The sequence below is a fragment of the Musa acuminata genome, chromosome BXJ3-8 (genome assembly GCF_036884655.1).
Source record: "Musa acuminata AAA Group cultivar baxijiao chromosome BXJ3-8, Cavendish_Baxijiao_AAA, whole genome shotgun sequence".
NCBI lineage: Eukaryota > Viridiplantae > Streptophyta > Magnoliopsida > Zingiberales > Musaceae > Musa > Musa acuminata.
In genome coordinates, this window is record NC_088356.1 from 51,187,169 (window position 1) to 51,203,015 (window position 15,847).

The 15,847-nt window shown below is 46.8% G+C and overlaps 4 protein-coding genes across 5 annotated transcripts; 3 read left to right on the forward strand and 1 right to left on the reverse strand.

Moving 5' to 3' along the window:
• The first annotated feature begins 1,295 nt into the window (after window positions 1–1,295).
• LOC103996423 (protein DMP7-like) lies at window positions 1,296–2,113 on the forward strand. Its single transcript, XM_065161769.1, has one exon. It carries the CDS (start codon window positions 1,296–1,298, stop codon window positions 1,944–1,946), a length of 651 nt encoding a protein of 216 aa, XP_065017841.1. The 3' UTR covers window positions 1,947–2,113.
• Window positions 2,114–5,322: 3,209 nt separating this feature from the next.
• Window positions 5,323–7,530, forward strand: LOC103995679 (ABC transporter G family member 5-like). Its single transcript, XM_009416329.3, has one exon. It carries the CDS (start codon window positions 5,379–5,381, stop codon window positions 7,380–7,382), a length of 2,004 nt encoding a protein of 667 aa, XP_009414604.2. The 5' UTR covers window positions 5,323–5,378; the 3' UTR covers window positions 7,383–7,530.
• A 909-nt stretch (window positions 7,531–8,439) lies between these two features.
• LOC135645591 (stearoyl-[acyl-carrier-protein] 9-desaturase 1, chloroplastic-like) lies at window positions 8,440–10,009 on the reverse strand. Its single transcript, XM_065164126.1, has 2 exons — window positions 9,219–10,009; window positions 8,440–9,110 (listed from the first exon to the last, which is right to left on the reverse strand). Exons 1-2 carry the CDS (start codon window positions 9,900–9,902, stop codon window positions 8,541–8,543), a joined length of 1,254 nt encoding a protein of 417 aa, XP_065020198.1. The 5' UTR covers window positions 9,903–10,009; the 3' UTR covers window positions 8,440–8,540.
• A 1,104-nt stretch (window positions 10,010–11,113) lies between these two features.
• On the forward strand, window positions 11,114–15,419 carry LOC103995677 (protein trichome berefringence-like 7). Of its 2 annotated transcripts, XM_009416327.3 has the most exons (4): window positions 11,122–12,543; window positions 12,723–12,881; window positions 14,523–14,800; window positions 15,153–15,419. In XM_009416327.3, the coding sequence occupies exons 1-4, from the start codon at window positions 11,744–11,746 to the stop codon at window positions 15,167–15,169; spliced, it is 1,254 nt and encodes a 417-aa protein (XP_009414602.2). In that variant the 5' UTR covers window positions 11,122–11,743; the 3' UTR covers window positions 15,170–15,419. The 2 variants fall into 2 exon arrangements, with proteins under 2 accessions (XP_009414601.2, XP_009414602.2); XM_009416326.3 differs by lacking the exon at window positions 15,153–15,419 and having other exon boundaries at window positions 11,114–12,543; window positions 14,523–15,143.
• Window positions 15,420–15,847: the final 428 nt, after the last annotated feature.

Here is a 15,847-nt window from a genome sequence, read left to right on the forward strand (position 1 = left end):
TACCTTACAATTGGTAACTAACTCCCTTAATGTGTTTCTTAGCCATGAAGAAAAACACTTTGTATAGGGAATATGCTCATGAGCTATTATAATTGAGTGGGCTAAGTTTAAAACTATGAGGCAACATTATGGGCTGAAAAAAATATCATAACATAAGTAAGGTCCATATAAGCAAATTGTAGCAAATTATGCACTCTCATATCAGAGCCCGACGAAAGGACTAAGTCAAGTAGATTAGGTCAGGCATCTTAACTCATGCCGACTTCATGAAAAATTTGGGGTCATGTCTCTTATTATCTTACATTGATAGACCTTAAACCTGAATTTATGATACTCCTCAACCTATGAAGTAGATGGCATATGTTACCGTCGATATGATATAGTTTACATAATAAACAGATGGTGTATTACCGTTTTAGTCACCAATGACATGTACTACCCAATAATAATCTTATCTCCACGTAGACATACCATCGAACGACATGTGCCAAGGTTGGATTTCTATGAATAGCATGACTAATTAATAAGTTGTCTAATATCTCTTATGAGCAATTAAAATCGATAAGTACAACCACCTTGAACAATTGGTGCAATAGCCTCCCAAGCTCCACTATAAAAGGGGTTGCCAAGCATGCTTAGAGGGATCGGAGAAAAATAGACTTGTCAAACTAGTCTAACCTATCCGACTAGTTTGGCCTGTCCGAAACCAATCCTGATATAGCATCGGAGATGCATCGTTGACTTAATTTTGTATGTATGTATATATATATATATATATATATATATATATATATATATATATATATATATATATATATATATATATATATATATATATATATATATATATATATATATATATATATATATAATGACACAGTTAATACTGTGAATAATTAGAAGATTAATAAACTAATATTAAATCTCTGTTGAGACATCTTGTAGTTAGCTATCGTTACATAGATCTCATGTTCCCGTCCACATGAAAGCTTCTTGTATGGTTTACTATAATAATTAAAAATTAATTTTGTGTAAGAAAAACTATACTGACCATTTAAAAGTTAATATTTAACATCCCTGAAAACAACATCATTCACAGCAGAAGTAATACCATGTTGTGTGCCTGAAGCAAGCACCGAAAGCCAACACCAATTCCATATCGACCGGACTTGGTATGATCCCAAACTTCTCGTGTTTTATTCTTCCCATCATCTAAAGATTCGCATCCATCCCTTCCTACAAAAAAACCTTCCCTCCTCTCACCTCGTCTCTGCTGCAACTCTTTCTCCTCCACCATGGATGACCATGACACATGCAAGGTCCTCATCGAAGGTGCTGGTGCTCGCTCCGACCCACACGACGACGATTACGACGGCGCCGACGAGCCCCACCTTTTATACATCCTCAACCTGATCCTCAACGGCACCGCTCGCCTCAACGTCCTCCTCCCCACCGCCACCATCCTCGCGTTCACCATCTTCGCCCCGCTTCTCACCGACGACGGCGGCAACTGCAGCAGCCTCAACCGGTGGCTCATGGCCGCCTTCGTCGCCTCTTGCGCCGCCTCCTGTGTCTTCTTCACGTTCACCGACAGCTTCCGAGCGTCGTTCTCGTCGGGGAGGCTGTACTACGGCGTCGCGACGTTCCGCGGCATCTGGGCGTTCAACGCGCGGCGCAAAGGCCCGCAGAATCCCGCGGCGTATCGCCTCACGTGGTCGGACCTCTTCCACGCGTCGCTCTCGCTGCTTGCATTCCTTGCCTTCGCAGCGTCTCACGGCGACGTGATGGGGTGCTATGGCGTGAAGCTGCCGAGGAAGGTCGCCAACACGGTTCCGCTGGTGGTTGGATTTGTGGTGAGCGTTTCCTTCGTGCTGTTTCCTTCCAAGAGGAGGGGAATCGGGTACCCTTTCTTGCTGCAGAGGGATGCAGTCTTCGTGAAGGGCTAAGCCGGACACAGCATCGAACAACTGGTGGAAGAAGACGTGGACGCAGAAAAGAAGCAGAGAGGTGGAAGCCAAGCTAAACATGGAGGTTTCTTCCGATATAGGACTAAACGAAGACATTACATGAAACTGAGAGAAAACCTCATTAATGCAAGTCAGCAAGCATTACATTTCACAGAAATCTATGAAAACCCAATCGAACATGATGAGCCAATGTCACGCGGTTTGCTGGATACGGCAAGATATTTAGTGTCGCGTCCCCAAGCTATCATCGTCCCCGTGCTCCTCTCCCTCATCTCCACCGCTGCCACTCCTACAGTCCTTGTAAGATGCAGAACTGTGGCTTCGATCTCAACTTCTTCCTACGTGACGACCAACGAGATAAATATATAAATAGAAGGTGAATGAGATGTACAATCAAAAGTGGACAGACAAAGTCTGAAGGAGGGTTCAGAGAATTCGAACATAAAATATTATGTGATGCTAATTAACAATGCTTGTTAAGTAGACGCAGAGCTATTATTTACGTTGTTAATGTAAACATGCATCCAAAAGATGAAGGAAGTGAACCGAGAATTCTCGCCGCAGATAGAAACAGCAGAGCATCACAGTACGCGCTTGACGAAGGCAGTGAACTGACGCCACTGAGAAAGCGAATTAAACATTATTTAATTCATATGTTGATATAAACAAAAACCGATGGCTGACGTGGAACGATCAATCAATCCCATGCCCGATGTGGGCTTTGATCTAACGGTCAGAAGTCTCCTTCGATATTAAGATGGCAGGTAAATGTTTTTCTAATTATTTTATTTATTTTTATAAGAATAAAAATTTCACTTGAGGTGAAATTTTATGAGATGGTGAGATAGTTACTATTATTATATCTATAAATAGGATCAAAATTCAAGTAAAGTATATTTAAATATTAATTATTTTTTTATTAATATTATACTACTTTTTTTTCTTTTAAAATATCTTATTTCAATTGCATCCCAACAGTGTGGACAATCAATCTTCATGTGTTTAAACCCATCGATCTCACTGCATCCTCGGGGGTTTCTCCAACTCATACTGCAACTCCCCCTCGAAAGATGAACACGTCAGAATTCAAGGGACGATGATCGGCGCCGCTCAGCCTCGGGGTTTCGCCATCGGGAAGCTTCGACGCCGCCCTTCCTTCGCCCCGATCGAGAAGATAAACACTTCTCGCCGCCCTCGATCTCTGCCATGGACAACTTCGCCGCTGAAGCCAAAGGAAGAGACGGCATCTATATATCTATCTATGTAGCTCTGCATGCATCAATGCTCCATTTCTAAGGGATGCCTTCTTCTTCCTTGTGATATGGGAACAGGATTCATGCACGTACCTGTACGCCATGTTGCATGAAAGCCAAAACAAGGCCTTTGGCTCCATTTGTATGACAACCAGAGGGCCTCTCCTGTCGGGGCGTTGGTGTCTGTCAAAAGTTAATGTGGTATGGCTTCATGCGTACGAATCATTGCAGGCCAGCACGTGGAAATTATTAGCATGTCTCACGTAACAGGATGGCTGTTCTTCAGGCAAGCAGCCTAATCCACTGGAACTTAGAATTTACACAGGACTTATTGCTCGGGAAGTAGTCCCAACAGTTCAGATATCATCTAGAGCTTGTCATCTCCGCTGCATGGAAATTAATGATTGATTAGCACAAAACCAAGGAACAGGCAAGCAAAAGCATGACCTCCTCCGCAGTTTAAGCTGGTCATCATGTGCAGCATATGCAAAACATAATGACCACCTAAGAATAGAAATGTGGATCTGCTTTGAGTTGTAGTTTCATGACATATTCGCAAGTAGATGATCCGAAGGACAAAACATATATGTTTGGTTTTTCCTCGGCTTCTGTCAGCATCTATCTGTAGTTGCTGGACTCGAGCGAGACCTTTCTTAATCCTAATCGGTGTTCTTCTTCTGTATGCTTTGTCTCCACTGGAGCTCCAGAACTGAGAAGGGATCCATCAAGTAGAAAATGTATTTGTTTCACATGGCATTGGATCTCGGAACCAATCTCTTCTTGCTGCTGTACTGCACCTCGAACATGATGAAGCCAAATCAAGACAGATGTATTTAGTGCGAGCTCACGAGCATTTGTACATAACTTCTTTACCTGAGTCGGGGGTTAAGTTGAACCTGAATCGATCTGAACGGTGCATTATTATTGTCACTCATAAATGTGAATCATAAAGTGGCTGATGCACTCGCCAAAAGCCACTAAATTATGAGCAAGTATTTGCATTGCTGATGAAGAAGCCGCTACAGCCACCGCCAATAATTGGAGCACTGATGCATCTTTGACCTGCACCCGTGACTATAGTAAATATTATGCGAGCTTGCTGCCACCTTACGGATCGCCCCTAACAACTATTCTCTACGGGAATCTAATCCATTTTTTGATGGAACGGAGGTAGGTTGATGATCTAACCCAAGGTACCGAGGAGCTGAACTAACCCGAGTTAACAAGGAGTTGAACTACGCAGCAAGAGCTCTCGATCTGTCAGTAGAGATGGAAGTATCGAAGCGAAGCTCTCGATCTGTCGTGGTGGAGCTAATGCAGTCGAAGTGAAGCTCTCGATTTGCCAAGATGGAGCTCTGGGATCCAATAATAGAAGAAGAAGAAGATTAGTGATTCCACCATGAGCTAGAAATTGGATAACAACAATGGCACACAATCTTATTCAAAAAATGTCAATCCACAATTAAAAATAGAGCTACCAAACGATCTCAATCCGTAGGCTTCTAGCATTCCAGAACCTTCTCAAATTTCCCTCTCTCTCTCTCTCTCTTGTTCTGTCCTCGTCTGAGCTGATGTTTTGATGGCGCACTGCCACGGCCATCTCTCGCACGCAACAAAACAATTGGAATGTCTCGTCGCTGAGGAACGCAGGCCACAAATCTCTCGTGAGAACAAATCTCAGCCCTCGATCTGATACCCACACGAGACACCCAACGTGTGAGATCTGTTTGGGCACGGGGCGCGTTCACGGGCCCAGAACTGTGCCATCTTTTCCCAAGGGGACCTCGCGAGGGCCGAAGCAGCGGTCACGGGCGTGCCAGAGGAGATACACACAGAGGAAGCAAACAAGGGACGTTCGCCAAGTCAGCGTGTGCCAACGAAGGGTGGGTCCCTTACATAGTTCTCCCTTTCATTCCCAGCCACTAGTTTATTCTATTAACACACCCTCGCCTGAACTCCTGGTGTACATCTCACCTATCTTGAATCCCCAAACTACCACTGCTATGTCCATCAAAACCCCGCAATCTCCTTCAGCTCTCGAGGGGCAGAATGGGCTTGGAATGATTGCATTTTGATGCCAGTCTTATAGGTGGCGGCAAGGCGGTGTGTGTTTTCAGTGGTGAGTTCTAGGCTTTGCTGCAGAAGTGGGAGAGCTCTCATGAAGCCACAGGGCTGTGAGATAGAAGCCAAGGGCATCAGCTACCAGATCTCCGTCCCAGGGAGATCCCACCCTTTGAAGAAGATATGGAGTAGAGAAGAAGAAGAGCAGGGTGGTGGTGCGTTGAGCCACCACCCTGGGCCATTCGGTGAGGTGGAGAACGCTCCGGCGAATGACAAGGCCTGCGAGAAGTTTAGAGTGCGGTTTGTGCTGAAGAACGTCAGCTGCCGCGCCAAGCCGTCGGAGATCCTTGCGATCGTCGGGCCCAGCGGCGCCGGTAAGTCCACATTGCTCGAGATACTCGCGGGGAAGATAACCCCGCCGGCGCCGCCGACCATCCTGATCAACCAGCGGCCGGTGGATAAGTCCGACTTCCGCAGGATCTCTGGCTACGTCACGCAGCAGGACACCCTGTTTCCCCTGCTGACGGTGCGGGAGACACTCATGTTCAGCGCCCGCCTCCGCCTCGGCTGCGGCGGCGACCGCGGTCTCTCCCGTTCTCAGCTGAGCGCCCGGGTGGAGTCCCTCCTCCGGGAGCTTGGCCTGGGCCGCGTGGCTGACGCCCGCGTGGGTGACGATGCCCGAGTCAGGGGCATCTCCGGCGGCGAGCGCCGGAGGGTCTCCATCGGAGTTGACGTCGTCCACGACCCGCGAATACTCATCCTCGACGAGCCGACGTCGGGGCTCGATAGCACGTCGGCGCTGCAGATCGTCGACATGCTCAAGGTCATGGCCGAGACCCGAGGCCGCACCATCATCCTCAGCATCCACCAGCCAGGGTTCCGCATCGTCAAGCTCTTCGGCTCCGTCCTCCTCCTCGCCGACGGGGCCGTCCTCCACCACGGTACGATCGACCAGCTCCACTCCCACCTCCGCTCCGTCGGCCTCGAGCTCCCCCACCACGCTAATGTCCTCGAGTTCGCCATCGACTCCATCGAGACCCTCCGCCGCTCGCAATCACAGCATCACCAGCAGCAAGAACCACCGGCGAACAGAGCGCCACCATTCCAATTGCCCAAGAAAATAGTCGAGGGAGCTGAAGGCAAGAGAGACAGGTGCACCCTGCAGCAGCTCTTTCAGCAGCACAAGGTGGTCGACGAGGAGTCGCTCGCCGGGCTCGACCTCGATGACCTGTCCTACGATTACGCCAACTCGAGGCTACGGGAGATCGCCATCCTAACGCACCGCTTCTCGAAGAACGTACTACGGACCAAGCAACTGTTCGCATGCCGGACGATCCAAATGCTCGTCTCCGGCCTCGCCCTCGGCTCCATATTCTACCATCTCATGGACGAAAACATCAGAGAACGAGTGGGCCTCTTCGCCTTCATCTTAACATTCCTGCTCTCCTGCACCACAGAAGCTCTGCCGATCTTCCTTGAAGAAAGGGAGATCTTGATGAAGGAGACATCGAACGGGAGCTACCGAGTCTCCTCGTACGTGATAGCCAACGGGCTCGTCTTCCTTCCGTTCCTCTTCGTCCTCGCCGTACTCTTCTCGGTGCCGGTCTACTGGCTCGCAGGGCTCAGACCGAGCTTCTCGGCCTTCATGTACTTCTTGCTCTTGATATGGCTAATCCTGTACACCGCGAACTCGGTGGTGGTCTGTTTCAGCGCTCTCGCCCCCAACTTCATCATCGGCAACTCGATCATCGCGGGTCTCATGGGCACCTTCTTCCTCTTCTCCGGGTACTTCATATCGAAGCAGTGGATGCCGAGCTACTGGGTGTTCATGCACTACATCTCCTTGTTCAAGTACCCATTCGAAGGATTCCTCATCAACGAGTTCTCCGGCTCCGACAAGTGCTTGGCGAATGGGTTCGGGGTGTGCCTGCTGAGAGGGGACGACGTGCTGAGGGAGGAAGGATTGAGGAAGGAGTGCAGGTGGAAGAACGTGATGATGATGGTGTGCTTCATCTTGGCTTACAGGTTCTTCTCCTACCTCATACTCAGGTGCAGGTGCCAGTGCGTGCACAAGGGTGGGCTGAGACGAGCCTTGATCTGAGGCAAAGCCATGTAACTCTCCCTCTCTCTCTCTTTCTCTGTCTCTCACACACAAACACACTCTTTTGTGTCGTTTCTATTGTCCTAATCAAAATACTGTTTTCTCCAGCAATAATGTTGATCGATCCATATGGCTTTCTTTTTTCTTTTACCTTTTATTGCTACATACATACAGTTTTTTACTTGATAGTGTGTGCAGCAATCTACTCCACTGAAAAGTCGAACAGCTATTAGAAAGGAGGATGCAAAAGATAGGAGTAGCTCAGGCTGATGTACCTTGTCACAGAGGTACTGATCTGATTCTTATGTGATGCTTGACCGATGAAGACGATTCCTTCCATTGTAGGATTGCTTCTTTCCAAATGTCCTCAGAATCCTTCTTGTTTGCTTCTCAAGTTCCTCCCATTTCTAGGTTTAACATCCATCCACAGTTTCAAACAAATGATGATGACAACCAAATAACATAGTTCTTCTTTTCCTTTTCCTTTCACTTCCAATAAACCGAAATAGGCGACCATTTTTTCCCATGATTCAAATGATTTACAATTACGAAGTGGATTCTGATGTCAACTCCTATTTAATCTTTTTTCATCCTATCAAATGTAGAATAAAAAAGACCTAAATATGTTTCTTCCTTGTATTCATACCCAGCCATAGTCTTCTTTTCTAGGCTTGGCTTACTTGTTGGAGGTTGTATATGCATTATTAAGAGTCGGATCCTTTTCATGATCCACGTTCGATCCTCGATTCCAAAGCAAACGGGTCGGGTCGGGCTGAGACGGGTCGGGCCGGGCGCGACGGCCATTAGTACAAATCCCATGCGTTCCTAATATGTTCCTCTCCCTTCCCGATTCCAAACCCTGAGAGAGGCGAAACGGAGAGATCGAGAGGAAGATGCGAGGAGGGACAGTCGGATCATTGCCACTCTTCTTGCGATTGGCGGTGCCGATGGTACTTTCTTGGTGTTTTCTCTCTCTGAAGGGCACTGCGATGATCCGACGGCAGTTTATTTCTCGGTGGCCGCACCATCGCTAGGGTTTCATCGCTTTTCTTGGCTCTCAATGAAGAGGTTTTGTTTATATTGGAGATCGATTTTAGTTTCATTCAGACTGGGCTTGATACAGATATGGTCACCTCTCTATTGTGTACTCTCCATTCATTATATGGTCACCTCCCTGTCGAAGATCCAGCTGAACTTTACTCTCCTCGGCTCCGCCGCCTTGGCACGATCCTCCGCCCGCTCCTGTAGCCGCCGCATCCTCGCCGGCAGGCCGCAGACGAAGTCCCTCGCGCGGCGACCCTCCCCGCTGAGCCCTGCCTCCATCTTCTCCAGCCTCCACCGCTCCACCAGGAACTCGACGATGGACGTGTAGTCGGCCGCCGTGTAGACCCCGAGCCGCTGCGCCACGGCCGAGTAGTGGTCGAACAGGCGCGGGTCGCGGCCGTCGGCCATGAGGTGGGCCGGCATCGTGATCTTCTTGCGCATCATGTCGGCGATGGCGTTCACGGCGCCGTCCGGGTCCAGCTCTAGCAGCTTCTCGATGATGCGCGCGTAGGCGTTCTCGTGCCGCTTCTCGTCGGCCGCGATGGAGCCGCAGACGCGGGCGAGCACGGAGTCGCCGCGCTCCTTGGCGAGGCGGGCGGTGTTGCCGTGGGAGACGAAGGTGGCGCGCTCCTGGAAGGAGGTGTAGACGAAGCCGAGGTAAGGGTTGTTCTCCGTCCCTGGGTCCTGCGATCAATCGATGCACCGAAATAAGCACACTCAAATTCCAGCGGTCGCCCTCCCTAAACATGTATGCCATTCCTCGAGGGACGAAGAAGCGTGTGCTCGACATACCATGCCTGCGCCGATGAGGTACTGCACCGTTTTCTCCAGCATGCGCATGTCGACGCGGCCGGACAGGTAGAGGTACTTGCCCAGGAGGTCGCCGTGGCGGTTCTCCTCCGCGGTCCACGTCCGCGTCCACACCGCCCACGGGCTCCCGCTCGCTCCCGTCTCGTCCCGCACGCCGTCGAGCGTGTTGATCATCGTCTGGTACGTCGGCAGCGCCTCCTCCGTGATCATGTCGCCCACCAGCACCACGAAATAGTCGTCGGGCAGCTCCGCCGTGCGGGCCCGCAGCGCCCGCACCTCCTCCTCGAACTCCTCCATCGGCCTGGAGGAATCTGGCAGGAAGTCCGTCGGCTGCCAGCACTGCTCCACCGGCTTCAGCAGCGGCAGCAGCGCCCCGGTTGCCCACCCCTCCAGCGACCGGAACACCTCCACCTTCTCCGGCGGCATCGAGTGCTGCACCGCATCGCGCCGCAGCGGAGGCGCCGCTACCGCCGACACCCGGAATCTCCTCGAACCGACGGGCGAGGAGGAGCAGTGGAGGCGGCGACAGAGAGAGAGCGAAGAGGCCTGCATGGCTGGCACCGGGGAGCTATGATGAGAGGTGGAAGGTGGAAGCAGCTTCTCGCGTGTGCTTATACCAGCGTGGAGATCGAAATGCCCATGGTTATTGGAGAAACCGAGCAGCATACCACCGGTTTCTCCGTGCACGTCGCCAAGATTCGAGGGGTCTTCTCGTATTACGAGTTCCTCGATATGTGACTGACCATGGTGATGGAAACCAGTGGGTGCAGCGGTTTCAGTGGGAAGTAGGAAACGAATTCCTGTGGGTGTGCTCCACTGGGAACACGAGGGTGCCGTCGAGTGTCACGCGAGGTGTGCGTGATGATGCGTCAGCAGTAAAATTCCTATCTTTGACTTCTTGTCGACGGTACGGATTCTTGACGGCCTCCGCCCGGAGTTTGCTGGGGAGGATTGCAACTCCAATTTAGTTCAATCTGATACAAAGATATATTTTTCTATCATATATTTTTTTCGATACAAAAATAATGGTGGCTAACATTTGATCAATACTTGTTGGTGGAAACAATCTTTGAGCCGTGGCCTCGGGGTCGACGCGGCTCGGTTCGGGTCCGGATGACGGAGGATCTTCCCGAGACGATCTTTGAATCCGTCGAGGTGGTCTGATACGGTGGTCGGGACGGGGTCGTTGTTTCTTCCGGGTAGGAACTCCTCGATTCACGTCCGACGGGGACCTGCTTCGCACCTGCACAAAGGTCGGGTCGGGGTGCTCGGCCCGACCCCTCCGACGATCAAGTTAGATGATAGTGGTTAGGGAATCTTTTCTCCTTCCCCTTTTCTTGATGAACGAGAGGGTATTTATAGGGAAGCTTATTACTTCCCGAGCTGTCCGCTTGTAGGAGCAGGCTGGTAGCGTCTGACATTGGTGTTGGCGTGACGTGAAGGATTGAGCTTGAGCAGGGTGTTAATGTGCTTCGGTCGACGTTCCGGTCTGCATTGATCAGGTGCTGTGAGGCGTTATTTGGGACAGCTGATGTCACGCGAGTCTTATCGCAGTGATTATCCTTATCAATACTTAAATGTCATGTGGATAACACTCTAGCATTAGGTGATCGATATTCTAGTGTAAGGTGATCGATACCTCGATGTAAGATGATTGATCGATGCCTCGATGGTAAATGAGTTAACGCAATAGTGCCAAGTGATTGACACATCAATGCTACATCATACTCTCGGTAGATACAATTAGCACGACCATGATCTTTAATCGTTATCGTGTTTATCGTATATTTTCGATCATGATCTTTAATCATTATCGTGTTATAACTCCTCTTGGTAAATAAAAGATTTGATATCTTTTATTTTTGACCTTTTCAGATAACATAAGAAAATATAAGTGGAAAAGGATCCAATTGATTCCGATTCTACAACAAATTTGGACAACAAAGTTAGCCGTTGGCACAACAAATGACCAAATGCTTCACACAAAATTACAGGAACGCCCCCGGTCGGTAGCTACTTAGCTTTCGCCCGCCTCCAACCACCGCCGTCGACTTCCCGCGAGCCTGACCAATTCGGTACTCCACCGTGCGAAAGAAGCCGACAAAGAGAGATCTCGAGTTGGAATTGGAGTTTCTTGGATCGGCGGAGTGAGCTCGGAGAGTACGAGGCGACATACGGCAAGGAAAACCCGGTCGATTTCCGGTTTCAATCCCGTTTCCCGCCTGTGAGATTTGCGATTTTGCGGAGATCTGGTTTCTTGATCCAAATTTGTACCTTGGTTCGACCAAGATCGAGTTCGAAGCTGTTCGATGCGGGAAATAATCGTTCCTTTTCGCCCTTTTTTCTTGTTCTTTATCATGGGGGTTGGTCTGAGACCAAGAACCTGCGGTTTGGTTGTCGTTTTGCCGATGTTGGATTGGAATGTGAGATGCCTCGGTTCCGGAGCTTCGTCTTGATCTGCTGCTGAAGGGCGAGACGGTTCTTTGATTGATTCTCTGGTGCAGTAGATGGTGAGTGGTAGTTTTAGTAGGAGGCTGCCGGCTCGATTAACCCCTAGGATTGTGAGCAGCCCTAGGGTTTCCGCTCGCCGGAAATTGTGGGTGGCGCCCAGACCTCCTTCCTTGGGCGATCTGGCCGCGGCCTTCTGTCTGGCCTCTCTCGTGCTCGTTGTTGGATGTCTCATGTATGTCAACGTTAAAGGATACCTGGGCAGTGGTAGTTTGGTTGCTGGGTTGGCCGGCGACGCTGATGTTTGTGATATCTTTGATGGTCGCTGGGTGCCGGATAGCTCATACCCGCTGTACAATAGCTCGGAGTGTCCATTTGCTGAAAGAGGTTTCAATTGCTTGGCAAACGGGAGGAAGGATATGGACTATCTTAAGTGGAGGTGGAAACCATGGCGATGCGATGTGCCTAAATTTAATGTGCAGGATGTCTTGGAAAGGCTCAGAGGGAAAAGGGTCGTCTTTGTAGGTGATTCAATGAGTCGCACGCAGTGGGAGTCTCTAATATGCATGCTCATGACCGGAGTGCAGGATCCCAACACCGTTTATGAAGTCGATGGAAAACACATCTCAAAGACAATCCGCTTCTTAGGCGTTCGGTTCCAGACATTCAATTTGAGCATAGAGTTCTTCCGCTCGGTTTTTCTTGTACAGCAAAGCTTGCCGCCGCGACATGGGCCAAAACGGGTTCGAACGACACTGAAGCTGGACAAGATGGATGAGATGAGCAGGAAGTGGGTTGATTCAGATGTACTTATCTTCAATTCTGGTCACTGGTGGACTCCGAGCAAACTCTTTGACATGTAAGTGTTTCGGGATTTCTCTTCTGTATTGGACTCCAAAGGCAATTTTTATGCTCAATATCTCATCTACTCATTATGCTATAGGAGTTCCAAGTACGGGAAACGGATATTAGCAATTACAAGAAGTCTTCTTTCATTTTCCATTGTTAATACTGAATTTGAAATGGCCTTTTTCTCAGGGGTTGCTATTTCCAGGTTGGAGGAGCTCTGAAGCTTGGAATGTCTGTCGATTCTGCATTTACAATCGCCTTAAACACCTGGGCTTCTTGGGTTGAGACGATGGTCGACACAAATAGAACTCATGTCTTCTTCCGGACCTTTGAGCCTTCCCACTGGAGGTATATGCTTATACCTCATTTAGTAGAATTAGTTGAGCCATCTAGCTGGATGGGGCAGACTTTCCTAATGGACTCGAGTTGTTTCTTTTTTGTTGCTTGATTTTTTTTTTTTTTTTCAGCAATATTCCATGAGCAAGTTACCCATGCTAGTATAATATCAAGTTTTGGTTGATATTAATAACTGGTTGGCTATATTATTAAAATATTTGGACTTTTTAATATTATCTGAATTAGAAAATAATTTCTTTAATTCTGCTCCCTTCGATATTGATATATTATTTTGCAGACTTGATAAGCCATTTTCTTGGAATTTGCCTTAGAAGTTGATGCGGAACAAAGGGCAGATTACCCTTGTGTGATGGTGGTTGTTGGTAGAAAATAATTGGGGGTTCAAAGTAATTTTATTCTACTGATCTACAGCATGAAAAATGAAATTTTTAACGTATTTCAATGGTTAGAGATGTTAACTTTAGAGTATGTTAGCATCTTCAAGTTTAATATAATTTGTTATAAAAACTATTTGATATAGTTATATTTTAATTACAAGTAGATCTAGCAAGTATTCGAAGTACAAGTTATATATTTTTAATAAGAAAGTTAGGAAAAATTTACAGAACTACCTAATTAGGTAATATTTTATCAGAAAAAACAGCAAGCGGTAGATTTGCTTTATCCATAAGTATAAAGCAAGAATGAAATAAAAGCTTCACACAAAACATAGGTGTGATTCTCTTCATAATCTCATATTGTCTTCAAAAGAGAAGGTAATATCCAAATCTAACTCATCTCTCCACTGTCCTACTTTTCAACTACTCATCGAAACATGGAAGTATATCCTGGCACCCTATATGGTCGGCATTAATCTGTAGTGGCCTATCTTGATTGTCCTTGGGTCCTTCTGGTAGTTCAAAACTGATAATGTGGTAAACTTACTTTTCAGCTCTAGAAATTTGCTACATTGTAATTATATTGCTGTTTCTGTGGAAACTGGAATGCTTTTGAGTTCCCCTTCATTCTGGAAAGATATATTGATGATTTCATTTTAATCCCTCTGAAGCAGAACCTAACCTCCTTAAACATGTAATTGATCATTACTCTGTAGTTCATGGTTCTCACAAATCCCTGAAATCTTGCCACATTTTTCGATGAAGAGTATGAAGACCCTAGGTTTGCGGGACAGTTAAGTGTTATCATGGTTCTTGATGCTTTCAATTTCATGTAAGATGTAAAGAAGTCACCGCAAAGGATTTAAATCAGTTGGTAGTAATGATTCTAAAAAATGTGGACTCATCATTGGTGAGTGCTGATACGAACAACATTTCCCTTTCTCTCTGACTGCGCTAAAAAGTCTTTATTCTTTTAGTTTGAATTTTCTTAATTGCAACACTACTAGATACTCTGTTTGTGAGACAACAATTTCTTTTTTTTCTGACAGTGCACTAAAAAGTCATTATTCTTTTTGTCTGAGTTTTCTTAATTGCAACACTACAGTCATTATTCTTTTTGTCTGAGTTTTCTTAATTGCAACACTACTAGATACATACTCTGTTTGTGTCTCATCCTGTCAAATGAGTATTCTGCAGTAACTTGTACGGTAAAAGGTGCATTATTAATTTGTCTTCTGCCTCTCTGGTGTCACAGTGACTCAAACCAAAAGGTCTGTAACTTGACGCAGCACCCTTTGGCTGAGGCCAAAGCGAATGACCGGACGGAGTTTTCAGAAATCATAGTTGAGGTAGTGGAAAGGATGAAAGTTCCTGTCACTGTCCTTAATGTAACTCCGATGGGTGCATATAGAAGCGATGCTCATGTTGGCACTTGGAGCCACCCTTCTACCGTTACTGATTGCAGCCATTGGTGTCTCCCTGGAGTCCCAGATGCTTGGAACGAACTCGTGTTCTCCTATCTTATGGTGAAGGGTGAGTTCCCACATGCTGGTAAAAAATGGGATAAAGATCAGTAAGTAGTTTGTGAATATAATTGGTAAATAGCTCATCCAGGAAGCTATTCATTCAACATGCATATGAAACTTGTTTCCTAAAAACATGACAAATTCCTAATCTTGTTGGTGTAACATATTTATCATTGATAATTAGATTAGCAAAGAGGCTTGACAATGCACAACGATTGTACCAATCTGTCCTTATCTGGTTATGAATTCTGTCAACTACATATAAGAATTTGTCAACTATAAATGTCGCTGTGTAGTAATACTATTACTGTGGTTAGTGCTACCATACCATCTTTATCTTATTTCTTTTCTGTGTGCAGGCTGGAGAAAATTGTGAATTGATGTTCGGGATTGTGGTCTTTTCTATTTTCCTTGGTATAATTTGTTATTCTTTTAGGGTTCAACATGGCAAGCGCACAAGAAGTGCAAGGTTGTCTGTGAGATGAAGCAGATTGCCAGGGGCAGCGGCTTCCATCCTTTTTTTTTTTTTTTACTGTTTTGTTGTTACCATTTTTCCTTGACAAGTTCATGCAGTTGCCTCTCGCCTGTATGTCTCAAAGTAATAGGTAAATGATAATATTGAAACACGTATGCAATGACAATTATTCTGTTCTGATGAGATAATCAGTATTGATTTTGTAAGTAATTCCTATGAGAAGCCTTACCAATAAGTAATAACAACATGCTTCAGTGTCTCCCACAAGACTATTCTATTTCCTTGTATCATTTCTGCATATTTTTTCTATGATTTTTTACCTACATCATCTGTTTTGTACTAGATGAAACATCGCAATCATCTGTATCTCATACTTGCTACCAACATCAATATTAGAGAACCCAATACTGCCTGTCTTCACATTTGATCTATACATAAACGTATCTCATCAGATGACATTCCTATATTCTTGATTCTATTTGCTTGTTTCTCAATTGAACTAGCAGCTCCAAGAAAGATACACCCTGTCAATGAGCTCGGCACAGGTATATCTGATTTAAAGGTTCTCCCCGGTAGATT

Excerpts from the sequence above, each read along its gene's own strand:
- LOC103996423 (XM_065161769.1), top strand. The coding sequence starts at position 1,296 with ATGGATGACCATGACACATGCAAGGTCCTCATCGAAGGTGCTGGTGCT.
- LOC103995679 (XM_009416329.3), top strand. The coding sequence starts at position 5,379 with ATGAAGCCACAGGGCTGTGAGATAGAAGCCAAGGGCATCAGCTACCAG.
- LOC135645591 (XM_065164126.1), bottom strand. The coding sequence starts at position 9,902 with ATGCTGCTCGGTTTCTCCAATAACCATGGGCATTTCGATCTCCACGCT. Across the intron at positions 9,111-9,218 it reads ACCTCATCGGCGCAGGCATG|GACCCAGGGACGGAGAACAA; the intron begins GTATGTCGAGCA and ends GATTGATCGCAG.
- LOC103995677 (XM_009416326.3), top strand. The coding sequence starts at position 11,744 with ATGGTGAGTGGTAGTTTTAGTAGGAGGCTGCCGGCTCGATTAACCCCT. Across the intron at positions 12,544-12,722 it reads CCGAGCAAACTCTTTGACAT|GGGTTGCTATTTCCAGGTTG; the intron begins GTAAGTGTTTCG and ends CCTTTTTCTCAG. Across the intron at positions 12,882-14,522 it reads TTTGAGCCTTCCCACTGGAG|TGACTCAAACCAAAAGGTCT; the intron begins GTATATGCTTAT and ends CTGGTGTCACAG.